The following is a 17,936-nucleotide window of genomic DNA, read 5'->3' as shown; positions in this document are numbered from 1 at the left end:
AAAAAAAAAAAAAAACCACACACACATCAAATCACACTATATCCAAGCAGCATGTTTATGGAAGTTGGACATAGAATTTCTATATGCTTGGGTATTCATAACTTTGCTGATAATTTTAATAAAACTTGTAGAAGAGACTAGATCGTGTTCTTGTGACTGTATGTGTGGTCACTATCGTTGGTTTTTGTGTTCCCAAGAGACTGTAAATCTGAAGCAACTACTAGAGGTGACTTTCACGGTAGCCACCAGAGCCAGACCCATGGAGGTGTAATACCACGTTACTAAATTCACTTTAAATAAAATAAAAGGCTACAAATGGGAGCCCAACAAATCAGGCACATCAGTAGGTGGCATCTAAATGCATACATGGTTAGAACCCTCGGTTAAGGGAATTCTGTGAATTGTATGTGCTAAACTCATAGTGCAATATGAACCTACCCATCAGTTGGCAAAAATTGGAACGTAAGTCACTTAATAGAACAAAAACAAAAAACAAAACAAAAAAAAACCCCACAGAGCTTCTTGACCCACAACTGAGATTGTGCAAGAGAATTTTGGAAGCCAGGAATGATCAGATCAGGTTGGAAACAGGAGCTAAGGGAGAGGCCAGTGACTAAATATTGGGAGAGAAACCATGATACTAGCTGCATAAAATTCACTCTTAACCTATGTGCTCGCCTGCAGGCAACAGAATACACTTCTTAGTAAAGGGATGGTAGAAAGATTAACCTTATACTGCCACTCTAGTTTTCTACATGTTTCAGTTGTTTCAATAACACTTAGCTTGTGATTAGTTGGAGTTATTATTAGGGTGGGGAGATATTTGTTAAAATACATTGTGACATGTTTCTATTGGGGCTGTCAATTAAAAAAAAATTGCAAGATTAAAAAAATTAATCATGATTAATTGCAGTTTTAATCACACTGTTAAACAATATTAGAATACCATTTAAATATTTTGGGGCATTTTCTATATTTGAAAATATAGGGTCACAGCTGGGGGCTCTGGGTTGCAGCCCTGCTTGGGGCTTCAGCTGCTTTCGGGACACAGGGCACCAGGCCCCATGCTACCCAGAGACTGCTGGCCTGGGACTGCCCCCCCACTGCCAATGCCTCGTGCCCCACCCACAGGTATTCAATTAACATGTTAATTTTGCTTTCAGTTAATCACAGGCATTAATTGACAACCCTAGTTGTCTATAGGTGGAAGTACCTGGGGCAGGGGGATGCTAGTTCCCCTTCTTTCCACTGTCCCCTTTCTGCATGAGCCTGAAGTTGTGCTGTCTTGTGACTGCAATAGATGCTAAGCAGCAGTTTCACTTGCTAAATCAGCCCCCTTGTGTCCTACTTGTAATTTGCCTCTGCCTGCCCTTCTCTGCCTCTGGGGCCAGGGGACAACAGCCCCCTGTTTTCCCAAGTTCACCCTTATCCGTGCCCCTGGAGCCATGCTGCTTCACAATCCTGTTTGCTGCTTCAAGGCACAAAAGAATGGGAAAATGGCTTGGAATGGGAATTAAGGAGAGGTGCTTGGTAATTGAGCAAGCCGGGGGCAGTTGGGGACTCCTAGGATTGGTACAGCAGGGAGCCAACCTCCACATCATTGTAGTCCACCTTAATCCCTCCTACAAGCAGGGGGAGGGGAGGGTCGGTAAGGTCCCAACCAGGGAATTGCTGGAGGGACCTAGATAAATAGGGGGTAGCTGTGCCACCATGCCATGCCACCATGCCATTCCCCCCCTTAAAATGGGCTGGAATTGGTAAGGTCCTGGCAAGGGAATTACTGGAGGGACCTGGATGAAAAGGGGGGAGCTGGTGGAAGCCACCCCGCTCCCAAAAAAATTGGTTGGAATTGGAGGGTCCTGGCAGTGAATCTGCCGGGAGGGATACAAGTTTTGTACCTACACTGCACATTTTATCTGCCAGTTTAGTCCTAGACATCTAATAAAGTTGCGGCCTGATAAAACCCATATCTAATATCTTCTGTCATTCTTTCGGCATAGCCAGACAATCAATAGCATGAAAAAGGTATTTGAAGTTCCTTGAAGAGATACAGCAGAAACCGACATGAGACTTGTGATGCTGCAGAAACTTAGAAGCAAATAGCATTATGTACTATACAAAAACCACCACTATAAACAGCTCTAGTTTTTCCTTCATTAAGCAGAATTATACAAATGCTATATTTACTTCCTTTTCAGAATAATAATTGTCTTTGGTTCCTGAAGACCAAAGAAGTTTTAGCATGAATTCAGAGCCCCTTGTGCGCATGTTACTGCAGCATGTGTGCACAAACCAGTGAATACCTCAACAATTGCATTTGTAATGTTGGAGAGGCAAGTTTAAAGGCTGATTTTTGAAAGTTCCCTCCATATGTTCCTTATGATACACAGTGATGGCATTATAATCTATTTACAGCAGACACTTTTTCAGAGCAGTTTAATACAGTATCTCAGAGGACCTGTCACTGTCCTAGAAAGACTTCTATGCATTCCAACTACAATGACTCAAGGTGGCTGGGAAAAGTGATGTTGTTCAGAGGGTCTTGCTTAGGTCAGCTATCTTGGTACCTCTAAACCCAGTAAGGATTTATATGTTCATCCATTGTGTTCACTGGAAAATACTGATTGATTCTGGGACTGTTCTGGAGGCACTACCTCTCGAAATTTTGAAATCAGGAAAGAGAAAGAGTAGACACAGGGTGCACAGATGAATCTTCAGAGTACAAGATTATGCAGTTCAAGTGTCTCATTATCCAGGACAGTAGAAGTTGAGAATAACAACAAATTGTCAGGTTGTTGGACTGGCTGAATTTTGATAAAAGACTAACAGCTAAAAAATGTAGTTTGACTAAGCAATGACTAAAGGGCGCGATAACTGTCTACGAATACTTGGCGGATGTTTACATCTAGAAGAAAGAAGGAAAATTTAGTATTTTAAGTCAGTATGACTAGGACTGATGTGATGAAGTTTTAAAGGGGAAATTTAGCTACCAAGAAAGTTTTTCAGACAGATATATTAACCCATCAAACAATTTCCTAAAGGAAGGGACAGAAGGCCCACCAGCTGACACACAAGACAGGACAAAATACTAGAAAGGGAGATGAACTTGACGGCCAAGTGGGACTTTCCCCATCTTTAGACTCCATGATGATCACAGAACTGAAGGAGGACTTCTGTGATTGGCACTCAGCTCCCCACACTTCATGTCATACAGAGTGGAGGACTGCTCTGAGACGGCGCTTCTACAACATGGAACAAAGAACAGAATTACGAGAGCTGAGAGATCTGAGTGGGAAGAAAAGTAAGGGATAAAGGGGTCCCGTAGAAGAAGGAGCACTGACTATATGAGAAGAAAGCGTGAAATGGGGACAGTGACCTAAGAGGGGAAGCACAAAGGAGAGAGAGGAGGAGAGAGTAATTGGATATGGTGTGGACAAAGCAGAGGTGACCAGGGAAGAGGGGAAGGGTGAGAGATTGAATGATTTAAAGACTGAGGTTGGAAAGAAAGTGAAGAGGAGGGTGAGAGAAGACAGACAATAGAGAGGAGGCGAGAAATAAGAGGAATGGAGAGAGGACATACCCTTAGTATGAAAGAGAGGGAGAGATATGTCTACACTGCAATCGGAAGTATGATTGCAGTACATCTAGATATACCCAAACTAGCTTTATTCTAGCTAGCACAAATACCACTAGCAGTGAAGCTGCAGCAGCATGGGCTTCAGTACAGGTCAGCTGTTCCTGTTAGTACACCCCACGTTCAGACCTGTCCTGCCACAGTTCACTGCTATTGGTAGTCATGCTAGCTAGATCAAAGCTAGCTTGGGTATGTCTTCATGATTGGCAATCATTTCTCCAATCCAACTGCAGTGCAGATGTACCTTCAGTGTCCACGAGCTTAACTGTGACTCTGCACCTTGAATCTCACTTGGAACCTGCCCCTGGACCTATTTACAGGCCTCAGAATCCCTCATGAAGCAAAAAAATTGTCTCACAAGGGACTTGTAAAGTATGATTAATAGGAAGAACTGCACCACAGTCACAGAAGTTTAGGCAGGGAAGTCCAGGGGCCATTGGAAGTCAGAGATGGGATAGAGATCAGAACTACAATGAACTAATAAATAAAAACATCTAGATCTAGTTAACACCTGATTATCTTATAAAAGACAAGGATCAAAAGTACTTTCTTTCTAAAAACAAAATTACCTGGTTTGACTTTGTGGTGAAGATCCAGAATAAAAACAATATTTTAAAAATATTACCTTCTTCAAAGCTTCACTCTGCAGCATATGAGCACTGCAGAGATCAACACCCAGTGGAACTTTATAGAACTCAGGCAGAAGTGAAATGCAATACTAATTTTTTTTAAATAAAATGAGGATGAGGAATATTGTAAACACCAATGTACTTCCTGCTTCTCTTTCTGCCATAACATGTTACCAGTTGAGTTGCAAAAATAGAATCTATTTTTTAAAGTACCAGTATGCTACATGAAAGAATAAGTGTAGAATTATGTTATGCAAACACCTTAGAAACCCTTGGGGCATTACCAGCATGCATAAGTGAAAAGAGAGTAGTAGTATTCAGTTATAACTTTGGTGAAGATTCAGAGGTTAATATTCTTCCTTAGCCTTTAAAATAGCAATAAAACTAGTTAGACAAGGTGAAGTCTTAATAAAATATGTGGAAACATAATAATGAAAACACAAAAACAGGTAAAAGTTGTATAAGAATGTAATAGGGAACACTAACTTTTCTATAGAATTTGTAAACCTAACTATGAAATCTAGGATCTATGGAAATATGTATCAGTCTAGTGGAGAGAGAACTGGATTGGGAATCAGGAGACATAGCTCTACTCCTGACTCTGCCATTGGCCTGCTAGATGACCTTGGGCAGGTAACTTCACTTATCTGTGCCTCAGTTTCCCATCTGTAAAATAGGGATTGATATTTACCACCTTCATAAGTGTTTTGAGATCTACTGATGAAAAGCTGTGTAAGACCTAGATATTATTATAGTAGGGAATAACATTGACTATTAAATTCTATATGTTTTATAGTGGTAAAGCCTGCAAAAGCATTATCTACACTAGGGCTCCCACCAGTGGGAATTTTTAGTATAATTCCCAGGTGTTGTCAAGTCTGAAGATTCAAATTGTGCTGCATTTTGTCCTTGTTCACACTGGCAGCTAGTCTGTGTTCAGCACAGATTCTCCTCCACATCTAGTCTTCATCTTGGAAGTCCTACGCCACTATTATTTATAAGTAGGTGGGATATGTTATCTGATTTAGTCATTTCTCACATCTCCACTCAAACCCCCACATACCTCCTACGCATGGAATGCCTTCTCTGACCTAGTTCACCAAGACTCACTTCTACCACCCACACAAAGTGAGTCAGACAAATCTTTTAGTAAAAAAATGACATTTTTTCTTAATAATTCAACCATTCTACATGTATGTCTTTGCTGAGTAAGTAGGTCACCTTATTGTATCTCCCTCCTCCATTCCACTGTTGTCCCTTCATTGCATTGTGCATAACATTAGATTACAAGCTTTTCAGGGCTGGGGTCTTGCCCAGGATATATATACTGTGAGGAGCCTAGCACAATTCTGGACATTGCAAAATAAGAGTTCTTTATGGCCCAGTCCCACTCCTACCAAAGTCACTGTTATTAATTCCAAGGGCAGTATTATTAGGCCCTTACTTACATGTCAAGACGTGAGCTCAGGATTCCGCTTTTCATCTCTAACTGCTGATGGCATCTCTAGCTCCTTTAGGAAGCAGATCTACTGGAAATTTTTGAAACAGGAAAAGTATGAGTTCCATGCATGTGCATGGGCCTATCCTCTCACACCGTCACCAGAGCGGGAAGGGCAGATAGAAGCTAGAGGGCTGCTCCCACTGGATTACCGCTATTGGATAAAAAATAAATACAACCAACCTTGCAGACGACAGGAAGAAAATCTAGCCCTAATTGTTTATGCAGTATAGTTTCCACAAACTTGGACTGTTCTGTAGCTAGCAGGAGGACTTGTTTATTCTGAAATACAAATAAATACCCCCTGGGCTGCTGGAGTTAGTGAAATAACTTAAGATCATAGAATCATAGAACCAGAGGGACCACGAGGGTCAAATCAGCTGCTGCTGATTGGTGCATTTTTCATTGGCACTTTAGAACATCCACTGCACTATTATTTTGGTATCTATTTTTCAGTCTGTGGGTTAGAAATGTCTCATTTCTTCTTTTGAAATCTTGATTCAGTGATCTCTAGTCATGCCCCCAATACTTAGCAAATGCATCAACATGTTTCAATTAATGAATTACCTATTCATTTCTAAAATAATTGGAATTTGTCACAGGGTGCCTCTTCAGCTACCCGGTGAGCAGCACTGCCTAGCCCGTTGTCATGGATTCCTAACCACAAATACACAGTCTGTTACTTTTCCACCAAATATACCTTTAATACCTGTTTCCACACACAGCAGGATGTACCACAGGTACAAATGTACAGTTCCCCCTCCCCCCAGCCTTTCACACAGCTTCTCTCCTCTCTTCAGCTTACCCTCTGAACTTCCCTTTTTGCTTCCTGTTCCTCTCAATTAAATATACTCCCATTACTAAGCCAATTAACTCATTAGTCCAGCAATTACCACCCAGGTGTCAGTAATCCCCCCCACAGCAACTGGTTAATTAACTTCACTCAAGCTTGTAGTCTTCACACTGAAGCAGCCACTTCAATGACCAGGATGCTACAGATAGTGCACAGAATTCTTTCTTCATTAGCAGCCATTTGTTTCAAATTACTCTTTCTTATATGATTCTTCTCATTGTTAATTATTTTAGTAATTGCTTAGTGATCTTGGCCATATATAATACAGAAAAATAAAGACAGTCCCCATCATAAAACGTTTACAGTCTCATCTTACATCTGTATCCCTATCCGGCACCTTTAATAGCCCAAGAATGAGACATAGTAAATACTTGAATCTTCAGTTCTTTTGTATTGCACATGCTCTTACTCTATTTTTTCTTTAGCTACTCAGTATCTCTACATTTGTTTCAAAATAGCTATTGATATGTCCCCATTACTGAGGTTTTAAATAACAAAGAACTACCTAGCTTTAGGATCTGTGGCTTAATAGCAGAGAATGTGACCTTGAATTTAGTATTTTATTTGAAAAATTCTGTGTGAGAATTAATGAATGATCTTGTATATGCTAAAGTAAAACTGAAGGTATATATGCATGATATTTGGGGATTGTGTGGTCCTCAAAAAAAGGATTTGCAGAGAAAACATAAAAAAACTCTCCCATATGTTATACTGTCCTATGCCAATAGTAAAATTAAGGAACCCTTTTTCAATACTACTGTATTTATTAAAATTGGAGGAAATTCTCAGTGATAATAATTACTCTCTTATTACTCCTCCTCTCCAAACTTTTCATTTTATAAAGGTGACATTCTTTAATTATATTTTGGCAGATGCACTAAAATCATTCCCATAAGAATATGAGAACTTATGCTTTCAATTGCTAATGTTGCCTATAGAAATGATTACTGAGAGAAAGTCCAGCATGACAAGCAAATGTACATATCAGAAAGGGAAACATCATTAATTTATACTGTTTTCTCCCAGCCCTCCTCACTGAGTCTCATTGTTTGCTCTCTTCATGAAGGAGGAGTCATGAGTCATACTATTTTGGTATCCTGGTATCAGAACAGGGGAAGAAGTGGCAATACTCTACTCAAAAACTGTGCCCCCAATCCCAGGGCAGTTCTGTCCTTCTTAAAAATATATTGACATTGAGAGAGATAACACCATGACAATTTTTATATGATCGTTAGGCATCTAAGTTAGCAGCCCCTTTCGATCAGTGAGAGCACTAAGAGAGCCATGATATTTCAGTCTCTCCACCAACTCAGTGAGATAGCATAATAACCTCAGATAATAACTTCAGCTATCATAATAACTAGAAACTTTTTAAAAATAAAAGCTTTAATTCCACAGAAACCAATGAGGGCACCAGAGAAGTGGCAATACATTATACCTCTTAGTATTCAATGTTTTCAGAACTGGGTGTTGTAGAGCTGTTCCTTTAACTCAACTGGCAGAGCAGTCATCTTAGAATACTCTTGTCCCATCTTGAACTTGTCCCTCAAAGTAATCTGATAGGTTACCTCAGCGGTTCTCAAACTGTGGATTGGGATCCCAAGGTGGGTCCCTACCCCGTTTTAATGGGGTCACCAGAGGTGGCGTTAGACCTGTTGGGATCCGGGGCTGAAGCCTGAGCCCCAGTGCCTGGGGCCAAAGCTGAAGCCCAAGTCCCACAACCCAGGACCAAAGCTGAAGCCCAAGAGTTTCAACTCTGGGTGGTGCGGCTCAGGTTACAGGCCTCCCACCTGGGGCTGAAGCCCTTGGGCTTTGGCTTTCCCCTACCCCCCACACCCAGGGCAGCGGGGCTTGAGTAGGCTCAGGTTTCTGTCCCCCCTCATGGGGTTGTGTAGCAATTTTGTTGTCTGAAGGAGATTGTGATGCAATGAAGTTTGAGAACCCCTGTTACCACATATGTCTTTCTAATAACAGATGTGAGAGATGGCTTCTGTTTATGTTGTGCATTCACAGTAGCTCACAACATAATTAACACCCTGCCAGTGACAGAGAAGGTTGCTTGCAAGAACCAATGTAATGTTCTCTTCTGAAAATGAATCCTTTTAAATCAAAGGGCAAAATCTAAAGGTGATAAGAACCCATTTGTGTTTGTTCTTTGTGAATCCCATCAGTTGCAATAACTGGGCTTTGCATTACACCACCACTTCCAAGACACAACTGGAAATGATTTTAGATGAAGTAAAATAAAGGGCTAAATTTTGCCCCTCTTCCTCAAGAGGAGGAATACATCATTCCATGAATAACCATTAGTGAAATCAATGAGCTATCCCTGGAGTAATATGCTATTCAGGCTAAAATTAGAGCTAATTGGAAATGTTTTTCATGCCATTAATAATTTGGAAGAAAAAAAATACAGTTTTGTCAAAACTGTTCTTCAAAGTTCCTGAAAATTTTGGCCAAAACCAAACTTTTTCATGAAAATATGTCTGATTAAACGCCGTTTTTCTCTGAAGAAAGTTGTGATGAAAAAAATTTAACCAGCTCTACCAAAAGGGATTATGATTGGGTGAAATTCTGAAATCTGAAAATTTCCTTTCATCCCAAATTGGAATACAAAGGTGAAATCACAAAATTTCCCATGAAACAAAAGTTTCCGTTTGGAAATATCAAACCACTCTTTTCAAAACTTTAATAAGGCTGAAGTACTTCATTTTATTCCACTTCGATAGGCTGTTTCATTTTGTTTCATATTAACTAGTTTGAAGCGCTTTGTTTTGATTTGATCAATTTAATTTTTATATTATCATACTATTAAAGTCTACTCAAAATGTTTCAATAATTTTGCATTGGAAATTTCTATGAAATTGATGCTTTCCTGAGAAATGTATTGAATTCAACAAGTCAGCATTTTCTAATAGAAAACTGTTTCAGTGGAAAAATGTTTGACCATATATAGTAAATTAGATTGTTAGACAAAATATTAGTACAAACTAACTGAACCAACCATAGCGCATAATTTGACAATGGGCACCTGGCATTAGCCACTGTCAGAAGACAGGATACTGGGCTAGATGGACCTTTGGTCTGACCCAGTATGGATGTTCTTGTGTTATGTTATGACAGTGATATTGTCACAGGATCCTCTACTCACTGCTGGGATGCCTCCACCTGGCTGCTCTGAGATTAGTTCCTTCCAGGTCTGACACCACCTTCCGTCACTTGTTTACAAGCCCCGCAGTCTGTCTCTCCATGGTCTGACTGCTCCCTCTTCATGGCTTGGCCATACAACTATCTCACTCTGTGTTTTCCCTTTCCGGGGGTATCAAATTCACACAGGACAAACCATCTCAGACAGATTCCAAATCCACTGCCCTGACCATGCCACTTTCCAAGTAGCTAGTAGGGGCACCTGGGCCTGCCCTCTATTTTGGGTTCCAGCTCGGGGACCATCTAATCAGCAGTCAAAGTCTGCACCATCTTAACCCTTGCTGCCATTTCCCTGAGCCATTTCCTGCACCCTCTCCCCCTATGTTTTCTTCCTTCCCTCTCTAATATCCAAAGGATGGCTGCAGGATCCTTCACTGCAGCCCTTTTCTGCTGCCAACTTCCTGGCTTTATACTATTCCTGCCTGTTCCTTCTCAGCTGGGCTCCATCATCATTCAGAGGTTACTTAGGACATCTAATTCCCCTCAGTGGTGTCATATCCAGTCAATTTGCCTCTTCTCAGACTCATTAAACTTTTCTAGGCTAGTGTGGGGTGAACACCCCATCACAGATATTTTAGGAAGCTCTAAGCATAGTCTCAAATTCTAATCAATTGGATTATTTATCATATAGCACCATAAGTAATTAAATTAGAAGGAAGTATTAATTTTATACTGAGCTGTTATAGTTTTTTTAGAAACAATGAAAACTTGTGTTCTTTAAAATAATAATAATAGTAACTTACATTGTTAACTCATACTGTTGATAAAGAGATCTATTGCAAATCACTGAATTTTGTGAATTAGCAAGTTACCAGACATTATGGAAAGGCACAGATAATGTGTCACAGGATATTTTTTGACAAGTTTCAGAGTAACAGCCGTGTTAGTCTGTATCCGCAAAAAGAAGAACAGGAGTACTTGTGGCACCTTAGAGACTAACAAATTTATTAGAGCATAAGCTTTCGTGGGCTACAACCCACTTCTTCGGATGCATATATATATATGCATCCGAAGAAGTGGGTTGTAGCCCACGAAAGCTTATGCTCTAATAAATTTGTTAGTCTCTAAGGTGCCACAAGTACTCCTGTTCTTCTTTTTGAGGATATTTTTTGTTCAGGGTGTCAACTCTCGTTTAATTGCACTCATTATAACGTGATAGTACACAAACAACTATAATGCAGTCCACTTTGTAAAAACTCAAAAGTCCACTAAAATCTCAGTAATATGAGATCCGTCCTAACTGATTGTTGAGCAACTGGGAGACAGTATGAATTCCTTGTGTTAATTATGAAGGGTGTGGTTTAGCACAATGTGGATTATGGAGGTTCTGCTGTATTTTCACTGGCTCCAACCAAGTTCTAATGCACTAATTAACCCTTTACTGCATCTCCTATTTTTTCTAGGTCTTACAGCTGCAGCATCTCTTGTGTCCCTGGCTTGGGCTTTGGCTTCCTACCAGAAAGCCCTCCGTGACTCCCGCGATGACAAGAAACCCATCAGTTATATGGCTGTTATAATCCAGTTTTGCTGGCATTTCTTCACAATTGCAGCCAGGGTCATTACTTTTGCTCTCTTTGCCTCAGTTTTCCAGCTGTACTTTGGGATCTTCATAGTCCTCCACTGGTGTATCATGACCTTCTGGATCGTCCATTGTGAAACAGAGTTCTGCATCACTAAATGGGAAGAGATAGTGTTTGATATGGTTGTTGGGATTATCTATATCTTTAGCTGGTTCAATGTCAAGGAAGGAAGGACACGTTGTAGGCTCTTCATTTACTATTTTGTGATCCTTTTGGAAAACACTGCCTTGAGTGCTCTCTGGTATCTGTACAAGGCCCCACTGATCTCTGATGCTTTCGCTATACCAGCACTGTGTGTGGTGTTCAGCAGCTTTTTAACAGGCATTGTTTTTATGCTGATGTACTATGCCTTCTTTCATCCCAATGGACCAAGATTCGGGCAGTCGCCAAGCTGTGCTTGTGAGGACCCTGTCGCTGCCTTCACTATGCCCCCAGAAGTGGCAACAAACACTCTAAGGTCTATCTCTAACAATCGGAGTGTCACAAGTGATCGGGATCAGAAATTGGCAGAGAGGGATGGGTGCGTGCCTGTCTTCCAAGTAAGGCCCACTGCACCTTCAACACCTTCATCCCGGCCGCCAAGGATTGAAGAGTCAGTCATTAAAATTGATCTGTTCAGGAACAGATACCCAGCCTGGGAGAGACACGTGTTGGACAGAAGCCTGAGGAAGGCTATCTTAGCTTTTGAATGTTCCCCCGCTCCTCCACGGCTACAGTATAAAGACGATGCCCTTATTCAGGAGCGCTTGGAATATGAAACTACTTTATAAAAAATATTAAAGACTTGAAGAAGCTACAAAGTTACAGTCCAAATTAAGGGTTGACAGTAGGGCTGTGGCAATAACTAAACTGCATACTACAATAGAGCAGCAAGCGGTAGTTTTCGTAGTCTGGCTATCATCATGATTATCATTTGATCCTCCGTATGCAGTCTATCTGCAGTGCACTTATAAAGCAGCATCACCTGAGAGCCTCAAAAAATCTATTACATCAACTGGGAAATAGACCCAGCTCATGACTCCTTGCTGCTATGAAACTCTGCTACACAATACTTACGATCAACAGGAAGATTCTGATGAGAGCTTTCAACTTTAACCAGTAGTGCATTTTACTTTAGAAATGAATGATTGATATTTGCTTATTTAATGACAAAAAAAAAAATGTTAAAATAGCTTAGCTGTACCAGGCAATGTTGCTGTTATAAAAACTCTGGTTTCTGCAAAAATGAAAGGAGTATAATCCTTAAGTCTCCAGCAGATACGCCATTCAGTTTAGAATAGATTTGCAAAATAGTTCTGAATCAAAAAAGTACATGTGTCATGTTTGCAAGCCTATCAAAGGAGAGTAAACTAGAGTCTGATTAATCAGGTAATAAGCATTAGTACCAACAGAACTGCTAGTTGTCTATAGAATTCAAGATTCATTTTAATTAAAATTTCAGTTACTTTTGACAGAAATCCTATGCAGCTCACCTCTGGCTTTCAGCAGGAACAAGGAGCTCTAGCCTTTAGTGATGTAAATTAAATGATAATCATGATTCAGTGTTCAATTTGCAAAAACTTGAACAAGGAAAAGCAAGAACACGGAAAGTGTAGGTTTCATACTCTGAACTTTTGAGGACCATGTTCAGATTCTGAGAGGAAAGCATCAGGATATGAACACATTGTAACTTAAATCTGTTTCAGGACTCAGAATGCATGGCTCTGTGTGTGAATGTATGCAGGTGTGATAAGAGACGCAACATGCCATATCCTTCTAGTGCCAAACACTGTATAACTACAAGATTGATATTGTTGCCTGAGGGACAGAAAATGAATGGCATGAGGCCTACAAGAGCAGGAAGCAGGAAAGAACAATCAAGTTCTCCACATGTACAGACAGCTCTGTTTTTTTCCCCCACCCCAGGTGAAAGTGATGTCTTTTAGAGGCTTTCAGCCACCTGTTAGTAAGTATATACAGTCAAGTACAATTAAACCAAGCTATGTGGAAAACCCTCTTGAAACTATTCAAGACTTGGTTCCATATCTATCTAAAAATGATGTTGACTCACTTGTAAAATGAGTGTTTTTGCTGCAAGCTTCTGGGTTTTAAATACTATACCTCCCTAGGGTATGATCAAGTCAATGGTATCCTTCTTTATGTTAAAAGTATCCCCTGATGGTGCTTTCAGTTGCATTAAAGGTGCAAGTCAAAATTTGATAGTATTTTTTTTAAAGCTGGTGCAGAGTGAATAACTCATGGATTATTTCAATATTTTTGTAAAGTAAAAATATGGTATATAACGGTGTTACTTTTTATAAACCGCAAATCTTTTAATACATCTCATTCTCTTTAATAAGATAGAATTTAAGAACTGGTCCACAAATTATATCAACTGGCCTCCACAGGTTGATGTAAACATGTTTTTCACACGTTATGGATTTATTTTGCAGTGTAATGCCATATGAAAGCCTACATGGGTACTTTTAGAATATTCCATAAAAAGTGAATCCTGTTTCACGTATAGGTGGGTTGTGAAGACGCCAAAGGGTTTCCATGAGAAACGACTCGCTATAACTATGTCTATCCATTTTAGGAAAGTGGAGCACAACTGGAGGTTTGCTGTTTTAAGCAGCATTGTCAGGGTGGAGAAGAGCTGTGATTTTGATATTTTAACCACTGTCAGGTATATTAAGTGCAGTCACTGCTGTATATGTTCCTGGATAAGTTCAGTCTTTCCTGTTATAATATTTGTAATATGAAATAACAGAAGTTACATAGCATATGGTTTCTTTGTATACATTCAATTAGCTATTTGCAATACTTAAATCATTTTTTTTATTGGTGAAATGTTCAAAATCTGTTGTTCTTTGGTAGGGGCAAAATCCTCAAAACAAAATATCTCTGGAAGTGCAGGAATCTGCAAGAGAGAAAAATAGTAAAATTTTACTGTCGCTAGAAAAATCCCCCAGGTTTGAAGATTTGCATAGGTGTTTGCAAATGAAGCAGTAGCTAGTTGCATGCATGGTCATTTTTCAATGAAATGATCATTTGATAGTCAGAACATGAAATCTTATCAGAAGTGATTGCCCCCTTCCACAGGAGTTCACCTGATTATTCAGTAGACATTAGTCTGAATTTGTCAGAAAATACACTGCTGCTACAACCAATTAAAAAGTTTTGGGGAATCAAGTCCTTTGTCTAATCAAATTCAATAGAGCTTTCATTCCATAAGCACACACCAGATCAGCACATAAAAGAAGTGGTCAGTCTACATACCAAGCAGCCCCAAGTTTTTCTTACCTGAAACATCAGGAACTAGATTCACAGTGGCTAAGTCCAGCATTTAGGCCCCACTGGCATTCACAAAACCATTTAGTCTTGCAGGTGCTAAAATCCCTAAGTACCTACATTTCAGCCATTAAAGTCCCTGAGGCCCCTCACATTTTTCTGCTGGGCATGCAAACGTTCACCTCAGTTCTGACACCACTGAGCAGTTTGGCATCATAAGCCTGGTGGGAATCATAAACTAGGCATTCCCCTGCCTATCTCCCCAGCAGGGCTCAACTGGTAGGCATGTTCAGAGTATGCCTAGCCTCACAAAAAAGATGACCTGTGGAGGAGGTGGTTCCCCCTACTTTTACCAGTAGTCAGCATGCTCACCTCGGGTGTTTGAGACCCAGGCTCAAATTCCTCCTCTGCCTGCTGTAGATCAAGGATTTGAACATAGGTCTCCACCCTTCCAGATGAGAGCCCTTCCCACTGGACTATAGGGTATTCTGGGGTGAGTCTGTCAATTTGTTCTGTTGGAGCTGTTCCACCACCTTCCCCTCCTCCTGGGTTGTTCCTGAGAAAGGACTAATCTGGTTTAAGTGCCTAACTCAAGCAGAGGGCTCACAGTTGTAAATCCCAAGTGGAGATAGGCACCTTCCTCCTGCCCAGAGTTAGGCGCCTAAATCTCTTTGAAGCCCCACCGCTCTCCTGAGCACTTCTTTCTGGCTAGCTTAGGTAGCTCCCCGCTCTGCTTGCTGGCTTCTATTAATCTCTTCTTTAGGCACCTAACTCTCCCCATTCATTGAATAAGTGCCTACGGTGGGGTTGTGCATTCCACTAGTTGGCAGGCTGCCTAAAAGTTAGGTGTTGCAATGTTGAGCATTTTAACTCCTAAATCCCCCTGTGAATCTCGCTCCAGGTCTTTTGAAAACAATACTAGAAATTGATTTCTACTGGAATAATTAAAAACCTGCACATGTGAAAACAGTGTGCAGTGCTTTTCCAAATCCTAAATCTAAGTTTTGGTGAGGCTTACAGAATCACTTTGTTTAAAGGAACTTTGTCAAGGTCCAAATTTTGCATCACAAGATTTTTGGTTTTTTTTTTTTTTACTCACCATTTTTTTTCTATTTATAAAAAAAATCAAATTTTTAAATACCTGCAATTTTTAAATGATTTATTGCAAGTCCTAACTCATAGAAAATTGCTATATGCATGCTCTCATAGAGAGTAGTATGCACACCCTCTCTCTAGAAATAAATCCAGTTGTGTTCATGGAGAAAGAAGTGTTTTAATAGTAAGTCAAATTTTGATCCCCAAAAACTTAATTTGTCACATTCGTCAATATCACTGATACTTGGAAAGTGATCAGAAAACACATTGAAATCTGGCTTTGCAATGAACTACATAGACTGACTGTTTTGCCATGAACAGTCAAGCTAAATAGTGGTAAGACCATTTTTTTAGGAGTTCTCTCTGTTAAACACAGCTCAGTCCAGAAACCTCCGTACTGCCTTATGAATAGTTAATAATGGACATGCACTATTCTTTTTACCACAAATTATAGTTTTAGGATTAACCAAGGAAGTTCAAGTAGGATGGCAATAGGAAAAATGAAATGTTAAAACTTAAGCTTTTGCTTTTGAAGTAATCAAAAATCAGTTCTTTAACATTCCATTCCAGAATAACAGGAAAATGACATAACACAAATAAATGAAAGCTCAATATTATGCTCTGGTGGAGGAAAAGTATTGTATTGTCTCTTTGTGTGTGAGAAATTAATTTCACATGAGCCTTGTCTATTGAGCTGTGCAAATTTACCAGTAGATCTAAATGAAATGGAGCTGTTTAAACACTGTCCTGAAACATGGGCATTTTAAAGTTTGTAGGTTTATATGTTTAAGAAAAAACCATTTAAATAACTGCACACCAGTTATTTAAGCACTAACTCTGATCTTTGAAAAGGGATTCTTGGTCATTTTAAAATGCAGTCTGTTATATAAATATTTAGTTTTCATGGTAATCATAAATATTCACCATTAGCCTATTTGTTTCTAAAAAAGCTTTTCAAGTGATTCTTCATTGTTCATCTTTCCTTAAAGCTCATCAAAAGCCTTAAAAAAAACAAAAAAAAACCCACTCTTCATGGAGTGGTACTTGGCTACATCATTGCTTCAGCTAACAAAGTTGCTATTGTTTTGCTGCTCACTTTCTGAAGTGGTGCAGTTCAATGTGGCTGGGATGCTGCAATTTACCCTGTGGCTGCCCCACCTCTTGCACTGGCCTGCACAATGCCAAGGAAATGACTTCAGCCGAGTGCTGGAGTTGTAGTGCTGCCTCTGTTCCCCCGGTGCATGGTAAGAAGCGGAGTAAATTGCATTCATCCAAACTGAATGCACAGACAAGTATCCATCTAAACAAGCTTATTTCGGCTGAGCTGCTGCAGAAGGTGCATGATGAAAATAATCACAACATGTGCTCGTGAATTAACAGGCTCAGCGCTGTAATTACTAATTCTATAGTACAACAGCACAGAATGTGGGAAGAATTATATAAAAACACAATGAGCCATTTAAATGTTGCTAATTGTAGCAATTAGGCTAACTCACATGAAGCCTGCGCTCTCAGCAGAAAGCCAAATGGAATAAGTGGCAAACAGCCATTTATACACTATAAACAACATGTTATGAAATTCATCCTCAATTGTTTATAGAAAAAATGTCTTTTTATTATACATATGAATCCTTTCCTCTTTATTCTGCTACAACAGATGACATTTAAACTGAGAACAGACCAATTTAAATCTAAGAACAGACATATCTGAATATGGAATTCTGCATTTGCACTGTTTCCCATATTTCTTTGTGTTCACTTTGGGTTGTTTTTTTTTAACAGGTTACTGCAATTAGTATGAATGAATAAATTTTTAGAGAAATTCTGTATCAGTTTTACTCATTTCTAAACTGCTGCAGTGATCTGTTTTCCAAGATGATTTACCTGTCCAATCAAATGCAAATTTCACCATAGAACCTGCAAAAACTTGTTCATCCAAATAGGCCTTATAGGAATAATCTCACTGAATTAAATTCTATGTTTTGATATTGAAATTTTGCAAAGACTTTTGTAGCCCATTGGACCTGATTCCGATCTCATTTACTTGTTTTACAATGGTAACCTCATTGTCTTTAGTGGAATTTCTCCTGATTTACATTGATGTAAAAGAGATCAGAATCAGAGCCATTGACTTCAGTGGACAATTTGTATGAGTAAGGATGACTTTTGT

General features: G+C 39.6%; 1 protein-coding gene across 1 annotated transcript in view; it reads left to right on the top strand.

Annotated features, from left to right (window-relative positions):
* Nucleotides 1–16,401, top strand: part of XKR4 (XK related 4) — a 279,200-nt gene extending 262,799 nt beyond the window's left edge. The window contains exon 3 of the mRNA XM_054020163.1: nt 11,225–16,401. Within this exon, the coding sequence (XP_053876138.1) occupies nt 11,225–12,171 (947 nt within the window). The 3' untranslated portion in view covers nt 12,172–16,401. The remainder of the gene's footprint in view (nt 1–11,224) is intronic.
* The last annotated feature ends 1,535 nt before the right edge of the window (nt 16,402–17,936 follow it).

The sequence above is a fragment of the Malaclemys terrapin genome, chromosome 2, assembly GCF_027887155.1.
Source record: "Malaclemys terrapin pileata isolate rMalTer1 chromosome 2, rMalTer1.hap1, whole genome shotgun sequence".
NCBI classification, from domain to species: domain Eukaryota; kingdom Metazoa; phylum Chordata; order Testudines; family Emydidae; genus Malaclemys; species Malaclemys terrapin.
Note: the sequence above shows the minus strand (reverse complement) of the source record. Positions and strands in the feature narration are given on the sequence as shown.